This window comes from Mustela erminea, chromosome 17 (genome assembly GCF_009829155.1).
Source record: "Mustela erminea isolate mMusErm1 chromosome 17, mMusErm1.Pri, whole genome shotgun sequence".
In the NCBI taxonomy this organism is placed as follows: domain Eukaryota; kingdom Metazoa; phylum Chordata; class Mammalia; order Carnivora; family Mustelidae; genus Mustela; species Mustela erminea.
This window is the reverse complement of record NC_045630.1, coordinates 38,357,681-38,376,741: the sequence shown is the minus strand read 5'-3', so window position 1 is coordinate 38,376,741 and position 19,061 is coordinate 38,357,681. Positions and strand designations below refer to the sequence as shown.

Below are 19,061 nucleotides of genomic sequence, written 5' to 3'. Positions count from 1 at the left end.
TAAAAATATATACTTTGTGCTTATGAAAAATTTGTGGATGACAGCTGGCAGGGGTAGTTGATATGGCAGGAAATAAAAATGTAAAAAAAATCTTGGGCTATAGAAAAGGTTAAAATAAATTAAGTTAAAATTAATTAAGAGTAAATACAAAGTCATAAACATGGGAATTATCTGACTTTTAGTCATTGAGGATTGCAGAACTATAAAATGGTACAGAAGTCGAACTCCTCTATAGATGGGCTTAAAAGCAGAAGGTTTTTAAGCACAATCTGAACCAAGAAAATTGCTGACAAAAACCACTATAGTTTTAAACTATATTAATAAAAATCTGTTGTTCAAAATCAGGGAGGTAATTATCTCACTGATTTTAATTTCATCTGGAATATTGCATTCATTTCTGAATACCACATTCAAGAGGGATATTGAGAAGTACATTCTCAAGAGGTGGGTAATTACGGTGACATAGGGTCTTAAACTTATTTGAAAGAGCCTTGCAATAATTTGTCTGGGAAAGGTAGAACAATTGTGCTATAAGGAACCTTTAGTCTTTGCAATTTTATTATATGAGACATGTATGCGGGAAGAGTATTTTCTTAGTACTTTTTGATTGGCCTTTAGTAAGTTGTTCTATCAGAGTATTTCATCTTAGCATTTCTAAGAAGCTATCATATGAAGCAGTTTTTATACTAACTAGAACTGTACTTAGAGACATATTTATGATCGCATGTTCCAGGTGAGAAATTTCTTTATACATTAGTTCTAGGAAAAAGAATTTCTTTTGGGGAATTGGGGGCTTCTTCCTTTTTGAGATGAAAACCATAGGTAATCTTAGTCTCTTGTTATAGAAACATGCAAAACATAGTAATTTTTATGGTTAACATAGTTGCTTCCACTTCCTTTTTCTGTTCCTGATTTTCTATTTCAACATTTGTTAAATGTATCATTTAGTAAATACATAGACATTATAAGACTGTCAAGTGATTATCCTAAGGTATAAATTTAGTTTCAATTTAGAAATTTTATAAAGTATTGGAACTTATAAATTGAAGTGACTTATCTTGCACAATAGTTATTTTCCTATCAGTAAAATTATACAAGCAGATCCTTGAACTGATAGCAGTTAGAATTACTGAAGAAGGCATTCCTGAAAAGGTGGTTGAACTAGAACTATGTGCATATGTTTTATATATGTATACTATTTGTACATATATATATATAATATGTAGTATATACATTTTATGTATACATACATCACACCTCTATGCTTCTGTTTACTTGAATCACTGTATATTAGGTGAGTTCAAGTGGTTCAAGTCTGAGGGGGGGCCAAGAAATCTGCATTTCTAACACGTTTGCAGGTGATGCTGATGCTGATGGTCGTGTATATTACTGTGTATTACAGACAATGTAATTACTGCTGTGTGTATTACTGCTTTAGGTTATTCAAGGACATACATTCGGATTATATTTTCTGTAAATCAGAGGGAGAAATTTCTAAGAAATACAGTCTGAACAGTTAGGGTAGAAGAATATTTACTATATCTCTGTGTATAAGTATAAAAATCATAGTTGGCTTTAAAGTCAAATCTTCTAATTTTATCCTATTTAGAGGACGTGAAAACTGATAGTAATTTCTGAGCATAGCTTCATAAATACAAGTTCAAGGAGGTTTAACTGCATGCAAAACTGGGTATTTAATATAGGGGAAAGAACATCGGTATTTCCTTTGATGGACTGGTAGATAACTGAACATGAAAGAGAATGCTCCTTTCTTTACCCAGCTGGAGCCTTCAGGAATACATACAATTATTTCACTGTTTGCCTAACATACACTTGCCATAATATACTCATCTCACTTTTATTTGCTTCATCTATTTATCTTTTAACTGTGCAAATACAGAATCTCTTTTTTTCCACCTTCTTGGAATTTTTTCTGGGGTGGGAGAGGGTTGTAAGAGGAGGTAGAGGGATTTTCCGTAGCACTCACTACTTTACTTAAGCCAGTGCTAGATATGAATTAAGAATCAATAAATACTTGTTGAATTAGTTAATAAATGAATAAAGGGCTCAGACCTCATGGAAGATGAAATATTAGAGATTTTAAATGAGAATATGTTAAAGATACTTAATATATTTTGAGGTCATCTCTCAAAAATATGTTGAAACTCCCCCAAAACTACTGCGGCTACTGAACAATTCTGCTTATAGACATGCTTCTGAATTTCAGTCTCCAAATGCCATTTTCTTCCCGTTTTTCAGTTACGATTAATTTCTCATTAAAGTTCACAGTAGATTACAATATTTTCAGTCTAGGCAACATCATTAAAAATTTGTGTTTTTGAGGAACAGCAGTTCATTTCCAGTTTATGAACTCTCTAAAGTCCTTTGTTTATTCTTCCAAAGTTTCTCAGTACCTTCTTTTCCCAGAAATCTGATATGTAACCTTTTTTACTTTGTTCCAGTCTGATTTCAAACTAGGAATTGGCCATTTCAGGTTATTGACTCATTAGATTATACAGCATTTATTATATTAGATGCCATACCCTAAACTCAGCTCTAGGCATACAGGTATGATTGTAACTTGACTTTTAGGAATAAACAATCTAAAGAGAAGAAAAAACTGTTAAGTGAATAACTGCATTGTGTTATAATACATGCATTTACAGTGGTAGATAAACATTCATAATATACCTATTTAATTTAATTTAGTATCTATTCTTTAAATTTTAAATATACACTTTTCTTTCCTTTTTAGGTCCTTTTCCATGTGATATATGTGGTCGCCAGTTTAATGACACTGGAAATTTGAAACGCCATATAGAATGTACCCACGGTGGAAAGAGAAAATGGACTTGCTTTATCTGTGGAAAATCAGTACGAGAAAGGTGAGGAATTATCTATACACCCAGAAAAATCCTGGTACCCGTTATATAGAAATAATTAATGAATATAGTTTATAAGGATTAGGGTAAGGCCAAATATACTTAAATTATACTTTAATTTGGAATTTAAGGACACAAGAAGAAATAACATAAAATGCTATAGAAGTTAGTATGAAAGGATATGCAGGTTTAGATGGTAAATTTTTTCTTTTTTTTTAAGATTTTATTAATTTATTTGACAGAGCAAGATCACTGTTAGGCAGAGAGACAGGCAGAGACAGAGGGAAGCAGGTTCCCTGCTGAGCAGAGAGCCTAATGCAGGGCTCGATTCCAGGACCCTGAGATCATGACCTGAGTCAAAGGCAGAGGCTTAACCAACTGAGCCACCTAGGTGCCCCTAGATGATACATTTCACATAGATATCACTTTGTCTCTTTCTGAAACCCCACTAAAACTACGTTAAAGGTTATTGACTGGTAGACTCACTTAAAAGACAGTAAGCTACAAAGACAGGGAGAACAGAACAGAAGTGTGACAAGAGTAACACAGATTGGAAGCTAGAAAGCAGATTGATCAGTGGAAACTGACTTAGCAGATCTAAGAAAATAAATCCTAAGGTGGCATTGGAGAAATCAAGAACATGGTTTACATCATAGAATCCACTAAAGGTATAGGAGTGGGCAGTATCAGGTACATCTGGAACTAGGGCAAAGGAGAGGCAGAACAGGGAACACTAGAGTAAAAACTTCTTAGAAGTTAGATTATTTGGATTTTCTTCTGCCACCCATACAGGTCATTGCTGCTGAGCACCTACCCCTATCCCAACTTAAAAGATACAGTGTTGTTACATGATGAATGTATTATGAATGCTGAAAGCAGTGAGTCCCAGGCCTTATCCCTGCTGAGATTTTGGATTTTAGATTTTAACCCCCAGGCAGTAGATTAGAGAACAATTCCCTGACAATCTGAAAAACCAAAGGGCAAATATATTCCCTAACAAATAGTACACTCTGGTCACCTACTGTGAAGCCTAGTCATCAAGGCCCACTCCTGAATGCTCTTTTATTGTGCCGTCTGCATTTTAGTCTATCACACATAGTCACAGACAGATAGAAGAGTTAAACACAGAAGGAAAACATTTAACATGGAAGCTAGGTTCTAACATAGTCAGGAAGAAGAAGAAAAAAAAAAAAAACCTTGAAGGAAACAGATTATTCAGAAAGAAGAAAACTTGCAAGAAAATAAGTAAACAACTGGGCGCTTCATGAGAAAAATATTCATATTATGGATCTAGAATCCATTCGACAAGAACAGGATGCTGTAACAGATCAGAGCTCTCTGACATTCAAGGCATAATAGACAAAGTGAAGACCTTAATGGATTGAAGAACAAAGAATTAAAGAACAAAGTTGAGGGAATCTCCCAAAAGATAAAGAACAAAAAGTTAAACAATTGTAAAATAAGGATTAGAGAATAGTCAAGAGGTCCAGAAAGAAAGAGCAAACAATGAAAATAGCAAGGGAAAAATCGTCACTGAATAATTCAAGATAATTTCCCAAAACTGAAGGACATGTGTTGCCAGACTAAAATTATCCATCAAATGCTTAGGACATCAGATGAAAATAAACCTACTCCCAGATACATCACTGTGGTATTTCAGAACACTGGGGACAAAGTGAAGCTTCTATATGCTTCTAATTGTTCAGGGGAAAAAAGTTACATATACTGAGTTACGAATTAGAATTACTTAGACATTTCTCTGAACAGCAACACTAGAAATAAGATGATACAGTGTTACTTTGAAGATTTTCTTTTTTTTAATATTTTATTTATTTATTTGGTAGAGAGAGATCACAGGTAGGCAGAGAAGCAGGCAGAGAGAGAGGGGGAAGCAGACTCCCCACTGAGCAGAGAGCCGGATGTGGGGCCTGATCCCAGGATCCTGGGATCATCATGGCCTGAGCCAAAGGCTGAGGCTTTAACCCACTGAACCACCCAGGCGCCCCAACTTTGAAGATTCTTTTTTTTTTTTTTAAGATTTTATTTATTAATTTGACAGAGATCATAAGTAGGCAGAGAAGCAGGGGGAGAGAGGGTGGGGGTTAGGGAACAGGCTCCCTGCTGAGCAGAGAGCCTGATGCAATGTGGGGCTCGATCCCAGGACCCTGAGATCCTGACCTGAGCTGAAGGCAGGGGCTTTAACCCATGAGCCACTGAGGCACCCCCCCCGACTTTGAAGATTCTTAAAGAAGCTTATTTCCAGCTAGAATTCTGTTCTTAGTCAAACTGACAATAAGGTCTGAGGATTATTAAGACATCTTTTGTGACATCAGAAAGTGGCCTTTGATGTATTCCTTCTCGTGAAGCAGCTGAATTCTCATTCACCAGAATGAGAACATAAACCGATGAAGAGGAAGACCAGGGCTTCAGGAGATAGAAATTCTAATCCTGAAAAGAGGCAAAGGGAATTCATAGGAGGATGGTGCATGAAGTTTCCAAGTTGTCAGATGGGCAACATGTGTAACAATGGGAAGTCAGCCCACACTAGTAGTAGTAATGCCATGGGACAGACTGAAGCTGTCATTGCTAAGATCCCTGCTGGCATGTGCCTCTTTTAAATAGGGGACAAAATGCGAGAGTAGGTCTGATCCCAAAATTTATTTTTTATTTTCTGTGGTAAGAACATTTGACATGAGGTCTACCCTCTTAACAAATGTTTAAGTGTACAATACAGTATTGTTACTAAGTTATAATATAGTATTAAGTTACTAATAGAGTATTATTATTGTGTTATGGCCTAATGTTGTATAGCAGGCCTCTAGAATTTACCCATCTTGTGCAACTGAAAGTATCCAATGAATAGCAGTTCCCCATTTCCTTCTCCCTGATTCAAATTGTCACCTGTACTCTGCTACTGTATAGTATGTGCATGCTAATGAGGTTCCTACTATTGTATTTATTCCTTGCTTCTTGATTTAACCATACTTGTTTCATTTCACAGAAATGTTCTTTTTCAACCTGTCTCTGAAAATTAGACGTAGTTCATAGTAAGCTTAGAAGCAAAATATATACAGCAGCCTATTTACGTTGGCTGTATTTCTGTCGGACTTCTAGTACCTGATCCACTCTAGATAGTCAGATGCTCTAATTGTGATGTACCCTCTTTTCCAGTATTCATTTTTTGACCTTACCTGCTGACATGTTGGAAAGGGCTTTTGCCAATGCTCAGGCAAGCTACAGCCAGACTTTGATACAGAGACACTGTTCATACTATTTCTGTAGGCTCTTTACCTAATAGTAGCAATATTGTTAGATTTGTGCTTGCTACTGTTTTTCAAAAATACGTAGTATATATATACTGCTAGGTAGTAAAACAAAGAAGAAAGGGAATGGTTAACATAAATAGTTATCTCTGAGAAATCAAGGAGGAATATGTAGAGGCATTCTAAGGTATAACAATGTTCTAGGCCTCATCCTGCATTGAAGTGTAATAATAGATGTCTTTTAAAAATATGTATACATTTTATAGCCTTCATTAAATGAGAGTTCCATAATTTTAAAACATTAGAAGTGCCACGATCTTAAAATACCAAATTGATATGATGGTAAAATAGGAAAATCAGTATGCTATATTTACATGAAAACTTACAGATGGATATAGTTCATTTTATGCATTATACATTCTTTTTTCTTAAAAGTCTTTCTATAAAACAAAAAGCAAACCAAAAATTAAAACACTCTATCTTTTCACTTTTAATTACCTAATAGGTAGGAGTCTGGAATAGTTCTAGGGATAATTTCTACAAAGCAGAATATACCTGCAGATGCTCCTGTCAAGTGTTGATGGGCCTTGTAGAAGAGCACCATCTACTGGCATAGATCTGCCTTCATTTCAGGTTCAGCCTTAATACTCACTAGATGTGGGATTAAAATAAATGCAAGTAATAGAAACAGTAAAAAGCCTGCTAAAGTCAGACACATTGCCTTTTACTGTCTTTCCTCCCAAAATAACTTCGCTGTCCTTACTCAGAACTTTACATATGAAGGAAATTTCTGAGTGTTAGAACTATAGGAAATGCTAGCTGTGTGTTTGGAGCAGCAGTGGTTGGACAATACCCTGTTCAGAAGTAACAGAAGTAAAACCAGTGCATCACCAAAGTAGTAATTAGTAAAACCTTATTGTGCATCTATAAAAAGAGAGTTTGCAAACCAGGAACACTCCAACCAAAACACAGAATGAGACTCAGGTATGTTGTTTTATGCAGCTTATACAGTGAGAAAGCAGTGACTGATTATTCTTTACAGTGGTTGGTTGTGACATCAGGATTTTCTTAAGTGATAGGGAATGGGTTAATGGTTACCTCACATCAGCCTTGGGAAAGGGTTTAGGTTTTGCCTATGGTTTTCAGAGGCATAAACAAATGACCCAGCACAAGTTACCCTTGCAAAATAAGCTGCGTTAGGCTTTGTTTGTGGGACTTGTTTCCCCGGCAATTTTCAAGGCTAATCTCTGTTTTTTATTTTAACAAGTCCATCCCAGGTTAGTAGGGCTGGAGAATTTAGGAATGACAGTAATTGTATTCTTTATATGGTTGTCCTTTTTCACATTGGCATCTGGAAGTTACAAGGACTTGTAAAGCTTTCTTTGCCCTAAAACATTCTTTTCACAGATTACTGAGCACATATTTGAAAGGAATGGTACTGATAAACTGGATTGTTTATATATTATTAAATTCTCTCTGCTAAAATTCACATCAGCTTTACCTAACGCAGTAGTACAGTTGAGGATTTTTTATTGTACTTTTTTTTTAACGATTTTATTCATTTATTTGACAGAGAGATCACAAGTAGGCAGAGAGGGAATCAGGCTCCCTGCAGAACAGAGAGTCCAATGTGGGGCTCGATCCCAGGACCCTGGGATCACGCACGACCTGAGCCGAAAACAGAGGCTTAACCTACTGAGCCACCTAGGCGACCCTTTTGTTGTACTTCTTGATAGCTGCTTAAGTTGGTGGCAAAGGAAGCCAAAGTTAATTTTGTGTATGTGTATGTGTTTTTAAAGGAAAGAGACAAAACAGGCATGATTATGCACTGGTGAGACTAACCCAATAAAAAGCGAAAATACTATAGGAGAAAGGGAAAATTGACATAAGATCTGTTAGCTTGAATATCTTTCTAGTAAGCTTTCTGAAAATCGTGCCTGAGAGAGAATGAAAGCAGGGGTAGGGGCAGAGAAAGAGGGAGAGAGAGAGAATCTTAAGGAAGCTCCACACTCAGCATGGAGCCCTATGCAGGGCTTGGTCTCACAACCCTGAGATCATGACCTGAGCTGAAATCAGGAGTCCGATGCTTAAGTGACGGAGCCACCCAGACATCCCTGAAACCTCCTTAATATAAATATTGACAATAGATGTCTTTAGATAAATGTATATTTTTTTTAACACAGGACTACTTTGAAAGAACATTTGAGAATCCACAGTGGAGAAAAACCTCATCTGTGTAGTATCTGTGGGCAAAGTTTCCGTCATGGAAGTTCATACAGGTAAGTCAAGCCATTTTCCCCCTATATTAGGTAAGATAAATTATTGTAATTCCATTTTATCATTGCATTAGTTGTTTGTTGAATTAAAACATTTCTTAGCACTTACAATAAATAAAGTTATGCAAAAAAACTTTACTTACAGACTTTCCCCAACATTACAACTTTTAATAGTCTTTTATTCTATAGTGCAAAATATTAAATATTTCATCACCAAGTTTGCTAAATGCTTTACTGTCCAAGTAACTGTCATTTAAATGTTTATTGCATTACTTTTCTTTGAATCAAAGCTCATTAAAACTCTGATATTCTAACCTTAGTATATTTCATTACTCTTGATCATCTGAAAATATTTCAGTATGAAATATGGCAAAATTGAAAACTCTAAGACTCTAAATGTTGAAAAATCTTCTGTGTATTAGTTGTAACCTGTCTAACTGTTTTTAATAGCTGAATACCAGACCACATTTCCAGTCTATGAAAAGTTGGCTTTTTCCTGAATAAATAATTAACTACCTTCTGTGAAACGTGTACATTTTACAGGTTTAATAATGCTCTTGGGGCTTTTAATCTTAAGGCTTTAATGTTTGCACTTTCACTTATTATTTACCTCTTTTTAAAAAAATTTTTAATTTTACATGTAGTTAGATGTAGGTGAACTACATCTTTTGTTGTGGAATCAATATCTGTTTTGGCAACTTGAATGGGAAAGTTATTCATTTCACTGGGATATTTATAGGTGGAGGATTATGGTGCTAAAAATAATTCAAGTTAATTGAATTTTAATAATTTAAACCTTTTATAATCTATCTTTGGGTGACTATAAAATGAACTACACTATAAAATGACTATAAAATGAACTACAACCAAAGTGATTAGTGTGAAAAAAGTAACAAAATGTAATTTTCAGAAAGTTGATTACTTATAAAATTTACTAAATTCTCATGTGTTGATTTGTAAGTGGTATCAGTTGTACAGAGAAGGGTTAATTCTTAATTATTTGCTATATCATGAGTGTAAGTCACTTACCCATTTGTCTGATTCTGATTCCTCCCGGCTCATTCCTACTTCTGCTGTCTCTGAAACTCCACCAGTCAGATAGTGACCCTAGACATTTAGTATGTTCAGTGAAGTAGATTGAGGATCTAGGTCAGGAAGGAAGGTCTTGGAGACATAGTGTATGTGCAGATGTTAAGGTGTTTCATTTTTTGAAAGAGATGAGTAGAAACCCCAGAGTTAGGTAGTAAGAGAGTGGGGAAAGATGAAAGTCATAGAAGTGGAGCAAATAATGTATGAAGGTGGGTGAGTAAACAACCCAGTTTCCCTTAGTTAGAGTTAATCAAGATTTTTCCTTTGGTGTCACCAGTTTTTATGGTCTTCAACTTTTTTTTCTTTATAGACTTCACTTACGAGTACATCATGATGATAAAAGATATGAATGTGATGAATGTGGGAAAACGTTCATTCGTCATGACCATCTTACAAAGCACAAAAAAATACATTCAGGTACTTTGTAATGATGTTTACAAAATCCTTGAAAAAGAACCTACTAGAGAACATACTACATCATGCTTATGTTGGCTATAATTTTGATAATTTATCATTGATAATGCTGATTCTGAAAACTTTTTTTTAAATATCTGAAAGGAACATAATTTTGTGCCATGTTTTTGTTCACTGTAATTTTAATCATTTGGTTACCTGTTATGACTATAGACTATATTTTGATGTTTATTTTAATCAAATTCTCAAAATTTGCATTTTATATATTATGTGGATGTCTGCAATAATTGGTTAGCAAAACGTATTTGAAGAGAAATGATTATAGTTGGGTTTTAAAGTTTATGTAATAGGAATTTTTAAAACCCTGTTTTTGGAAAAGAGTACCTTAATAATCCTGATCAGTTTCAGATCTTTATACCATATTTATAATTTTTATATTCTGGGGCTTTCTTTCAATATTTTCCTCTGGATTGACGTTCAGGAAGTGCTTAGAAAGTCAACTATATGAGCACAATAATGGGAAGGAGCCATCTATGAGCACAGTAGAACAGGTGATTATTATTATTATGAATATAATCTAAATATAAAGTATGAAAATTATTTTTATTTATTATTTATTATTTTAATTATTTTCTTACATGATCTCAGTGAGGTTGCAGCGTGCAGTTGTTATCAATACTTTTAAGAGATGCTAACAGTCTGGTGACATTTTCACTGAAATTACACATTTTCATTTTCAGGAGGAGAATTCTAAATTCCTAATTCTAGAGATCACATGCTTTAATTGCATACTGGATTAAGTTTTTAAAGGCAAGCCTTTGTAACTGAATATAAGAATAGAGATGAGAAGTGGGACTCATCTGGAATTTTACATCATATTTATATTTTGGCTCATTACAAATAAATGTGTGAAATCCCCACAGATAAAAAAATACTTTAAAAATGAAGTACAAAGAGGGGTGCCAGAGTGGCTCAGTTGGTTAAGCATCTACGTTCAGCTCAGGTCGTGATCCCAGGATCCTGGGATCGAGCCCCTTGTCAGTCTCCCTGTTCAATGGGGAGTCTGCTTCTCTCTCTCCTCCTACTCCTCCATCCTGCTTGTGCTCTCTTGCTCACTGTCTCTCTCAAATAAATAAATGAAATCCTTAAAAAAAAAATACAGCAAAGATCTGAAAATGTTCAGGTCCTTTTTATCAACAGTAAAACAGCCTCTTCTTGATTCATTATATTTTCATTTGAAGTGTTTGACATCTAGACCTACTCTACTCCCAGAAAGTTACTGAGGTTTGAAGTAATTTCATTTATTTTGCTGTGTTATGTTGAAACGTAAGATTTGAAATCTACAGCAAAAATCCAAGTGGTTTCTTTTCCAAGTGAGGGAAAAGGGCTCACATCCATGAAAATAAGCATAGATTCACTGAAGAAAGATATTTGATTAAGAATATAAAGCAAATAGCCCAGAATAAAGGGTGGCTTTACTTTTCTGTTGTATTTCCCACTATGTTATCTTACTGTTTGATAATATTTCTGGAGGTAAAAGTGAAGTGCATATTATAATCAAAATATTTGGGTCTTTAAGGTGAGAAGGCTCATCAGTGTGAAGAATGTGGAAAATGTTTTGGTCGTAGGGATCATCTCACTGTTCATTACAAAAGTGTACACCTGGGAGAGAAGGTGTGGCAAAAGTAAGTGAAAAAGCAATTTGATTACTACATTGGATAAGTGTAAGTTAGAGGAAAGTTATAACTTGCCTCATAGTTTTTTTTGTTTAGCTGGGGTAAGTTAACTAGCTCTATTTTTCTGGCTTCTGTTCCTTCTCTGCAGACCTAAAGGAACTGAATGAAACATTTTTGTTTTACTTGTTTTCATTTGACTTAGGCTAAAGGTGGTAGATGTTGAAGTTAATGATTAATATAAAATCTAGAAATTCTTTGGGCATTTCATTTATCTTTGGTTGTCTATGGCCATACCACCCTGAACGCGCCTGATCTCGTCATTTATCTTTGGTTGCTGTGGCTCTTACCTAAAAATATAAGTGTGCTGCCTATATATTATACTTAATAAGAGCAATTATGAAGACACTTTCTAGTCAGAATTTAATTTCTTTTTAAGCACACTGAGCATTTAAAGTGGTATTTTATTTGAAGGAGGCATGTGCTGTCCTAAACACCAACTTTTTTTGTAATTCCAATATACTTAGCATACAATTATATTAGTTTCAGATATACAATATAGTAATTCAACAATTCTATACATTATTCAGTGATCATCATGATAAATGTACTTCTAAATCCCCAGCCTGTTTCACCTATTCCCCCTGCCCATCTCTCTCTAATAACTACCAGTTTATTCTCTAAAAGTCTGTTTTTTTGGTCTCTCTTTTTATTTTCAACACAAAATTTTTAATAAGGTTTAGTCAAAGTTTAACTGAGATGAGTTGTTGAGTGTAAAATGTTCAGAGAATCCATGTTCTTGGACTAAATGTTGGAACAAATGCTAAGTAATAGACATGGTCCAGGGTGCCAAGAAGCTTAGGTTAATATACTGAGCATGATCAACGAAATATACATAATATATTTAAATGTAGTGTGTGATAGACTATATTGAAGAAGAGTAGGAAGTGCTGATTTTTATCTGTTTTTTATATTTCCATATACTGGTTTATATTTTCTTTCACTGATTTTATTCAGTGGTTCAATGAGTCAGTGTATTCATTATAGTCTTGAATTCTTGTATTCATGAGATAATAGGAATCTTATTAAGTGCTAGAATAGAAAGATACATATGATGCTGTATCGAAAAGGAAATAAGGGGGCACCTGGGTGGCTCAGTCAATTAAGCATCCAGCTCTTGATTTTGGCTCAAGTTGTGATCTCGGGGTCATGGGATCAAGCCCAGCGTCAGGTCCCTTGCTCAGTGCAGTCTGCTTGTTCCTCTTCCTCTGTTTCTCCTGTGGATTGGGTGCACTCTCTCAAATAAAAAAAATAAATATTTTTTTTTTAAAGAAGGAAATAAGAAATTTTACATATTGTATGAATGGATGGAAAATAGACTGAACTGCAGACTCACTTGCTTCTGAGATTCTATAACTTTTTCTCAACTCCTTTATACTTTTAAAAACTGTTCAGTATCTCAGGAGCTCTTATTATATAAATTACAATATAAAAATTACATTATTTAAGTTATGTAAATGTATTAGAAATTCAGTTGAGAAAAAATTAAGTACTTATTTATTAATTCACTTAAAAATAATAATATTGCCATATAGTAATATGCCCATATGTAAATCTGTCTACTGGCTTTATAGAAGACAGTTGGATTACCGTATTTACTGCCATGCATTATTTTATTTGAAGTAAATGAAGAAAATCCAGCCTCTCTCTATACATAGTTAGATGTATAGCAGTCTTAGATAATTGTGGCTAACAGTCTTTGCTACTACACCAAAACTGTTTAAGTGCTAGTTTCTTCAAGGTAGTTTCAAGGTGCAATCTGAAACAAGATTAATGAAATTGCATACTCTGTTACAGTCTCTTGGTCTTTTACTTGAATGAATTTTTTAACCTGTGCATAAGTTGTAATATGCATTTGTCATTTGGAAAATATGTGTTCAGTAAGTTATGCCAGTTGTCTAAATGTTAGCACATTTCCCAGTAGCAGATCAACAAATCACATTGCCTCCAGTCTCTCAGAAAGGTGTATTGGGAAGCTGTCAATGTGACAAGGGCAGCCACAAGTTCTCCAAAATCTTTATACTAGCTCGAAAGCTCAAACTTTATCACTGATGACAATACTGAAGTAACAGGTTTACTTCTTTTAATTTTCAAGAAAGTATCTGCCAAATACTCAAGTCTGTAACCATGGCTTGTCTTTTATTCTTTCAAGCAAAATGGTATTTCATAAAGAAAGTGGTTCCTTCAGCTCATCCCTCAGACACATGTACTTCAGTGTGCAGAAGGGCCCCTGTGTCCTTGTGCCTTAATGACTGAGAACAGTACAAAGGCCACAGTCTGAAAGTAAAATTAGTAATTTAACTCTTTTACCACATTTTTCTTTTCTTTTTGTGAGTGCCTGACAGTGAGGAGCACAATGATCATTAGTACATTTTGGTTCCACTGCCTTGTTTAGAGCTCAGATACCAGCACCTTTACCTGCCATGTTTTTTTGTATATGTCTTTAGTGTAAATGCCAACACAACGAGAAAGGCAAATAATGTTACAGTCTTATTTTGAAAATAACTTTGATCTTGGAAACCTTATGAAAGAATTTTGGAATTCCCTCACTGGTGCAGGAGCCTGTGGGTCTATCTACTGGCGTAGGTAATTTTGGAACCAGAACCTGTAGGTTCCACTTTCTACAAGGGCTGGCTAATGGTGGATCTAGAATGTGAAGCCTTGCATATCATTTTATGGAACCAATACTTATTCCTGTGTGATACAAAGCCATTGGAGATTTTAAACAAGAGGGTGACACAGTTGGATTTCTTTTGGGGTAGATCACTCTTATTGGTGTAGGGAGGCTGGGTTTGTAGTGGATAAATTGAGGGAAATAAATCAACCACTTAGAAAGTTGTTAGAATTTTGGAAAAAGATAGTGGGCGCCTAGCTAAGGAGTAGCATTAGTAATAAATAGTAGAAGGTGTTTATTTGAAAAAATACTTAATTTTTTGAGAGAATGAGAGTAGTCATGGATAATTCCTGTTCTCAAGGAGTTCCTCTTTTCAAATGGATGTTTGATAAATGAGCCACTGAGACAGAGAATACGGAAGATGGACTAAGTTTACAGAGGGAGATGATGAATTGTTTGGTGTGTATTGACTTTGAGATGCTTAATAGAAACTCAAACATAAAATGTGATAGGTAAATCTAAGTCTGAATCTCAGGAGTGAAGTCTGACCTGTGGATAAAGATTTATACATGAATACATTAAAGCCCATTTTCCAGGAAGAGAATGTGGAGTGATGAAGGTTAGCACCCCTCCTTTTACCCATTATTTTCTACATTTCTTCTTTCCTTTTAAACATTTAAAAATGGTGTCTCTATTTCAGTATCCATATCTACTTCTCCACTTTCCATTCAGTGTAACAAGCTGTTGTGATGTGATCTCTGATTTTACTAATACCTCTTAAATTGTTGTCAGCATAAGTTCCTTATTTCTAACTCAATAGACATTTTTAAAAAATAATTTTATTTATTTGAGAAAGAGGGGGAGAGCACAGGTTAAGGGAGGGCACAGGGAGAGGGAGAAGCAGGCACCCCTTGAGCAGGGAGCTCAGTGCAGGACTCAATCCTAGGACCCAGAAATCATGACTTGAGCCGAAGGCAGAAACTTCACCAGCTGAGCCACCCATTTTTAAGTCCTTTTCACAGTGGGCATCTCAACTTCATTTGGAACTTTTTATTACTCCTATCTTGAAAACCCATACTCTAACATCCATAAGAGAAAGAAGAGTCCCAGATACATGCATAGGGCCTGACCCATTGAGGTCTTTGTAGATTTTATCTTTATTCTATGTTCACTGTGAGGCACTTAAAGTGTTTGAGCTTATGTGTGTTTAAAAAGTCACTCTGTTCATAATATAGACCAAGATTTCTTAGTGACAGCAATTTAGACATTTTGGGCCGGCTAATTCTTTGTTGGGGAGCTGGCCAGTACACTTTAGGTTTATTTATTGGTATTCCTGACTTCTGTCCACCAGATGGCAGTAGCACCTACCTAGCCCCAGTTGTGAAAACCAAAAATGTCTTCAGGCATTACTAAATGTCCTATGCAGGGCAGAAAAGACCCCTGTGTCTCTCTATGTGTGCCCCTGTTTGTATCTCCATTTGTACTTACTGTGGATATGAACAGAATAAGACAAAACAAGTATACTAGTTACAGGTCTTTTGCTAAGTTCATCAGTGACACTCCCAAGTCACTAAATCTAGATTATCTTTTTAAATGTTTCATCAAGTAGAAGTAAGTTTCTGGAAGACAGGACCTTGCATGGAGTTTTTGTAGCCGCTTTGTAAATGTTGAGTTGAATGGCTTGAAAAGTACGAGTGGCATTTGAAACCTTAGGCGTACTGTTGCTGTTGAATATTGGTAACGATATGCGTTAAACATTCCAGTAAGACTCAGTAGATAGGTTAAAAGCAAACTGTCTTACAGAACATTATAGTAACCTGTGTTTGAGTTAGTTTGGCATATGCTCATCAGATATGAATTACTTCCAAGGTGAAATGATAGGTTTCCTAATAACCACCACTAAAATGCTAATCATTTTACAATGTCTTAATCCTCACAATGAAATTGGAGTCCAGGATTGTTTAAATCACACACACATATTCTTAGGTACTGCACTTTACTGCTTGATAAGGTAGATTTGAGTACCTTGTAGCTTCTTATGTCTATTAATCTGTGATAAAAATAAAGGTCTGATATTGTGTTCTTTTAAAATTTAAGTATAAAATTTAGCTTCAAGTTTGTAATATTTATTATTTGTGTTATTAAGAGAACCAATTGGAGCAGTGTCACCTTTTTGATGGAGGCACATTTTGAGTTGCTGCAGTTTCTCTTCATTCAGCCCCAGCATCTATTTTTTAAATTTGACTAAGGTATACTCTACATTCAGAGAAATTCCTAGTTTTGTGCATGTTTTGACAGATGCATGTAGTCATATAACCGTGACCACAGTCAAGATACAGTGTAGTCCATCACCCCTAAATTTCCGCCAGACCTCTTTGTTCAACTCCTTTTTTCTTCCTTGAACCCATAATTGTTTTGTTTCTGTCCCTATAATTTTTCCTTTGATATTTTTAATAGCAAATAATAATAATACAGGAGTTTAGTGATTTAAATCTTAAAATTAAGTGGTTTAAAGTCTAAGGCCTCTTTTTATAGATTTGCTTATTGAATGTAACTGGAGGAGGAAGAGCCAGAAGTAAGTTTGGTACTTTAAAAGTATTTCTACATTCCTTTGGAGTTCTGTGCTGTATTAATGTGAGAATTACCTGTAAACTTTTTAAGTGTTATAACCTATTTTCATTATATTATTAAAGTTATATTGAAAACTCTACCCTTTTTATGTTTCTTAGATATAAAGCAACCTTTCATCAATGCGATGTTTGTAAGAAAATTTTTAAAGGCAAATCAAGTCTGGAAATGCATTTTCGGACGCATTCAGGTAAAAGTTAATGGGTATTTTATTTATACTTTTGTGTAATTATTCAGGAGTAAAATACGGACTTTTAAACTTGGTTGTTCTTGGTTAAATTTTTTGTCTTTTCCCCATATGATTTTTACTTACTTTATTAAAATTGAAGTCATGGATGAGTAATATTCTGCCCTTCAGTTCTCTATAAGCTTCAATATTTTTGAATATTATTTTGTAAAATTCGGGCAAATTTTTCTCCATGGGGAATTTACTCACCTTTTAGCTCTAATACTCCCCTTTTCTGGATATTTATGTTTGTGCTGTATCTGTGTAACTCTCTGAAGACATTCCTTTTTTTTTCCTCTTTTGAATGAATAAGTCAGATAGGATTTGATTCTTACCAGGTTACTCTTTTTTTAAAAAATTATTCTTATTAACATATAATGTATTATTTGCCTCTGGGGTACAGGTCTGTGAATCATCAGGCTTATACATTTCACAGCACTCACCATAGCACATACCCTCCTCAATGTCCATAACCCAGCCACCCTCTCCACCTCCCCTTCCTCCAGCAATCCTCAGTCTGTTTTGTGAGATTAGGAGTCTCTTATGGTTTGTCTCCCTCCTGATCCCATTTTGTTTCATTTTTTCCTTCCCTACCCCACAAGCCCCAACTCTGCTTCCCAATTCCTCATTATCATTGAGATCATATGATGATCGTCTTTCACTGATGAACTTACTACGCTCAGCATAATACCCTCTAGTTCCATCCACGTCGTTGCAAATGGCAAGATTTCATTTCTTTTGATGGTTGCATAGTATTCCATTGTGTATATATACAACATCTTCTTTATCCATTCATCTGCTGATGGACATCTAGGTTCTTCCCATAGTTTGGCTGTTGTGGACATTGCTGCTGTAAACATTCGAGTGCATGCGCCCCTTCGAATCACTACATTTGTATCTTTAGGGTAAATACCCAGTAGTTTGATTGCTAGGTCATAGGGTAGTTTTGTTTTCAATTTTCTAAGGAACCTCCATGCTGTTTTCCAGAGTGGTTGCACCAGCTTGCATTCCCACCAATAGTGTAGGAGGGTTCCCCTTTCTTCACATTCTTTCCAACATCTGTCGTTTCCTCACTTGTTCATTTTAGCCATTCTGACTAGAGTGAGGTGGTATCTCAGTGTGGTTTTGATTTTTATTTCCCTTACCAGGTTACTCTTGTATACTTTCCTTTTCACATAGTGAGTTGTGATTTTAGGTAGTTTATAATAGAATGATTTGTTTCAGCTGCTTTCCAGAAGATACCATTTTCTAAACCCTTCTTTGTTCCCCCTTGGTAATGCTGCCATATTTTGAAATACACACTGTGTTGGATTCTTTCTTAGATGTTGTCATAGTCCTTGTTTGACTTCCCATAGAAATTAAGAATTCTTTTTTTTCTCTTCATTTTTTTTTATTATTTTTATTTCTTTTCAGCGTAACAGAATTCATTGTTTATGCACCAGACCCAGTGCTCCATGCCATATGTGCCCTCCATAATACCCACTACCAGGCTCCCCCCTCCTGTCACCCTCCCGCCCCTTCAAAACCCTCAGATTGTTTTTCAGAATCTATAGTCTCTCACGGTTCATCTCCCCTTCCAATTTCCCTCAACTCCCTTCTTAAACCTAACCTTTCTTTAAAAAAAAAAAAAAAAATTATTTGTGCATTTATGGCTGTTTTGTTCTATATTTATTTGGACTTTCTCAAGCCATTGTTCTAGAAGAGAAAAATAATTGATTTCATAAATACCAGAGTGGAAAATAACTGGATTTGGGCAATTTCATTTATTACTTGTACAGTGCTGCTATTAAAAATAAAATACACCCCCCCCAAGGAAAAAGTCATAATTGGGGGTACATAAATAGGAATATAAAATGAGGAAACCATATTAATGCTATCTTCCATATTATTTATGAATAATAAGCTTAATAAGCTTATGGTTTGAAAGAGATGAACT

The 19,061-nt window shown here is 35.1% G+C and overlaps 1 protein-coding gene across 3 annotated transcripts in view; it reads left to right on the top strand.

Annotated features, from left to right (window-relative positions):
* The window catches only part of ZBTB41 (zinc finger and BTB domain containing 41), a 45,709-nt gene that overhangs the window by 14,011 nt on the left and 12,637 nt on the right, over positions 1-19,061 (top strand). For all 3 annotated transcript variants that reach the window (XM_032317748.1, XM_032317749.1, XM_032317750.1), the window contains exons 6-10: positions 2,756-2,885; positions 8,329-8,424; positions 9,821-9,927; positions 11,504-11,609; positions 17,001-17,089. In XM_032317748.1, the coding sequence (XP_032173639.1) occupies positions 2,756-2,885; positions 8,329-8,424; positions 9,821-9,927; positions 11,504-11,609; positions 17,001-17,089 (528 nt within the window). The remainder of the gene's footprint in view (positions 1-2,755; positions 2,886-8,328; positions 8,425-9,820; positions 9,928-11,503; positions 11,610-17,000; positions 17,090-19,061) is intronic.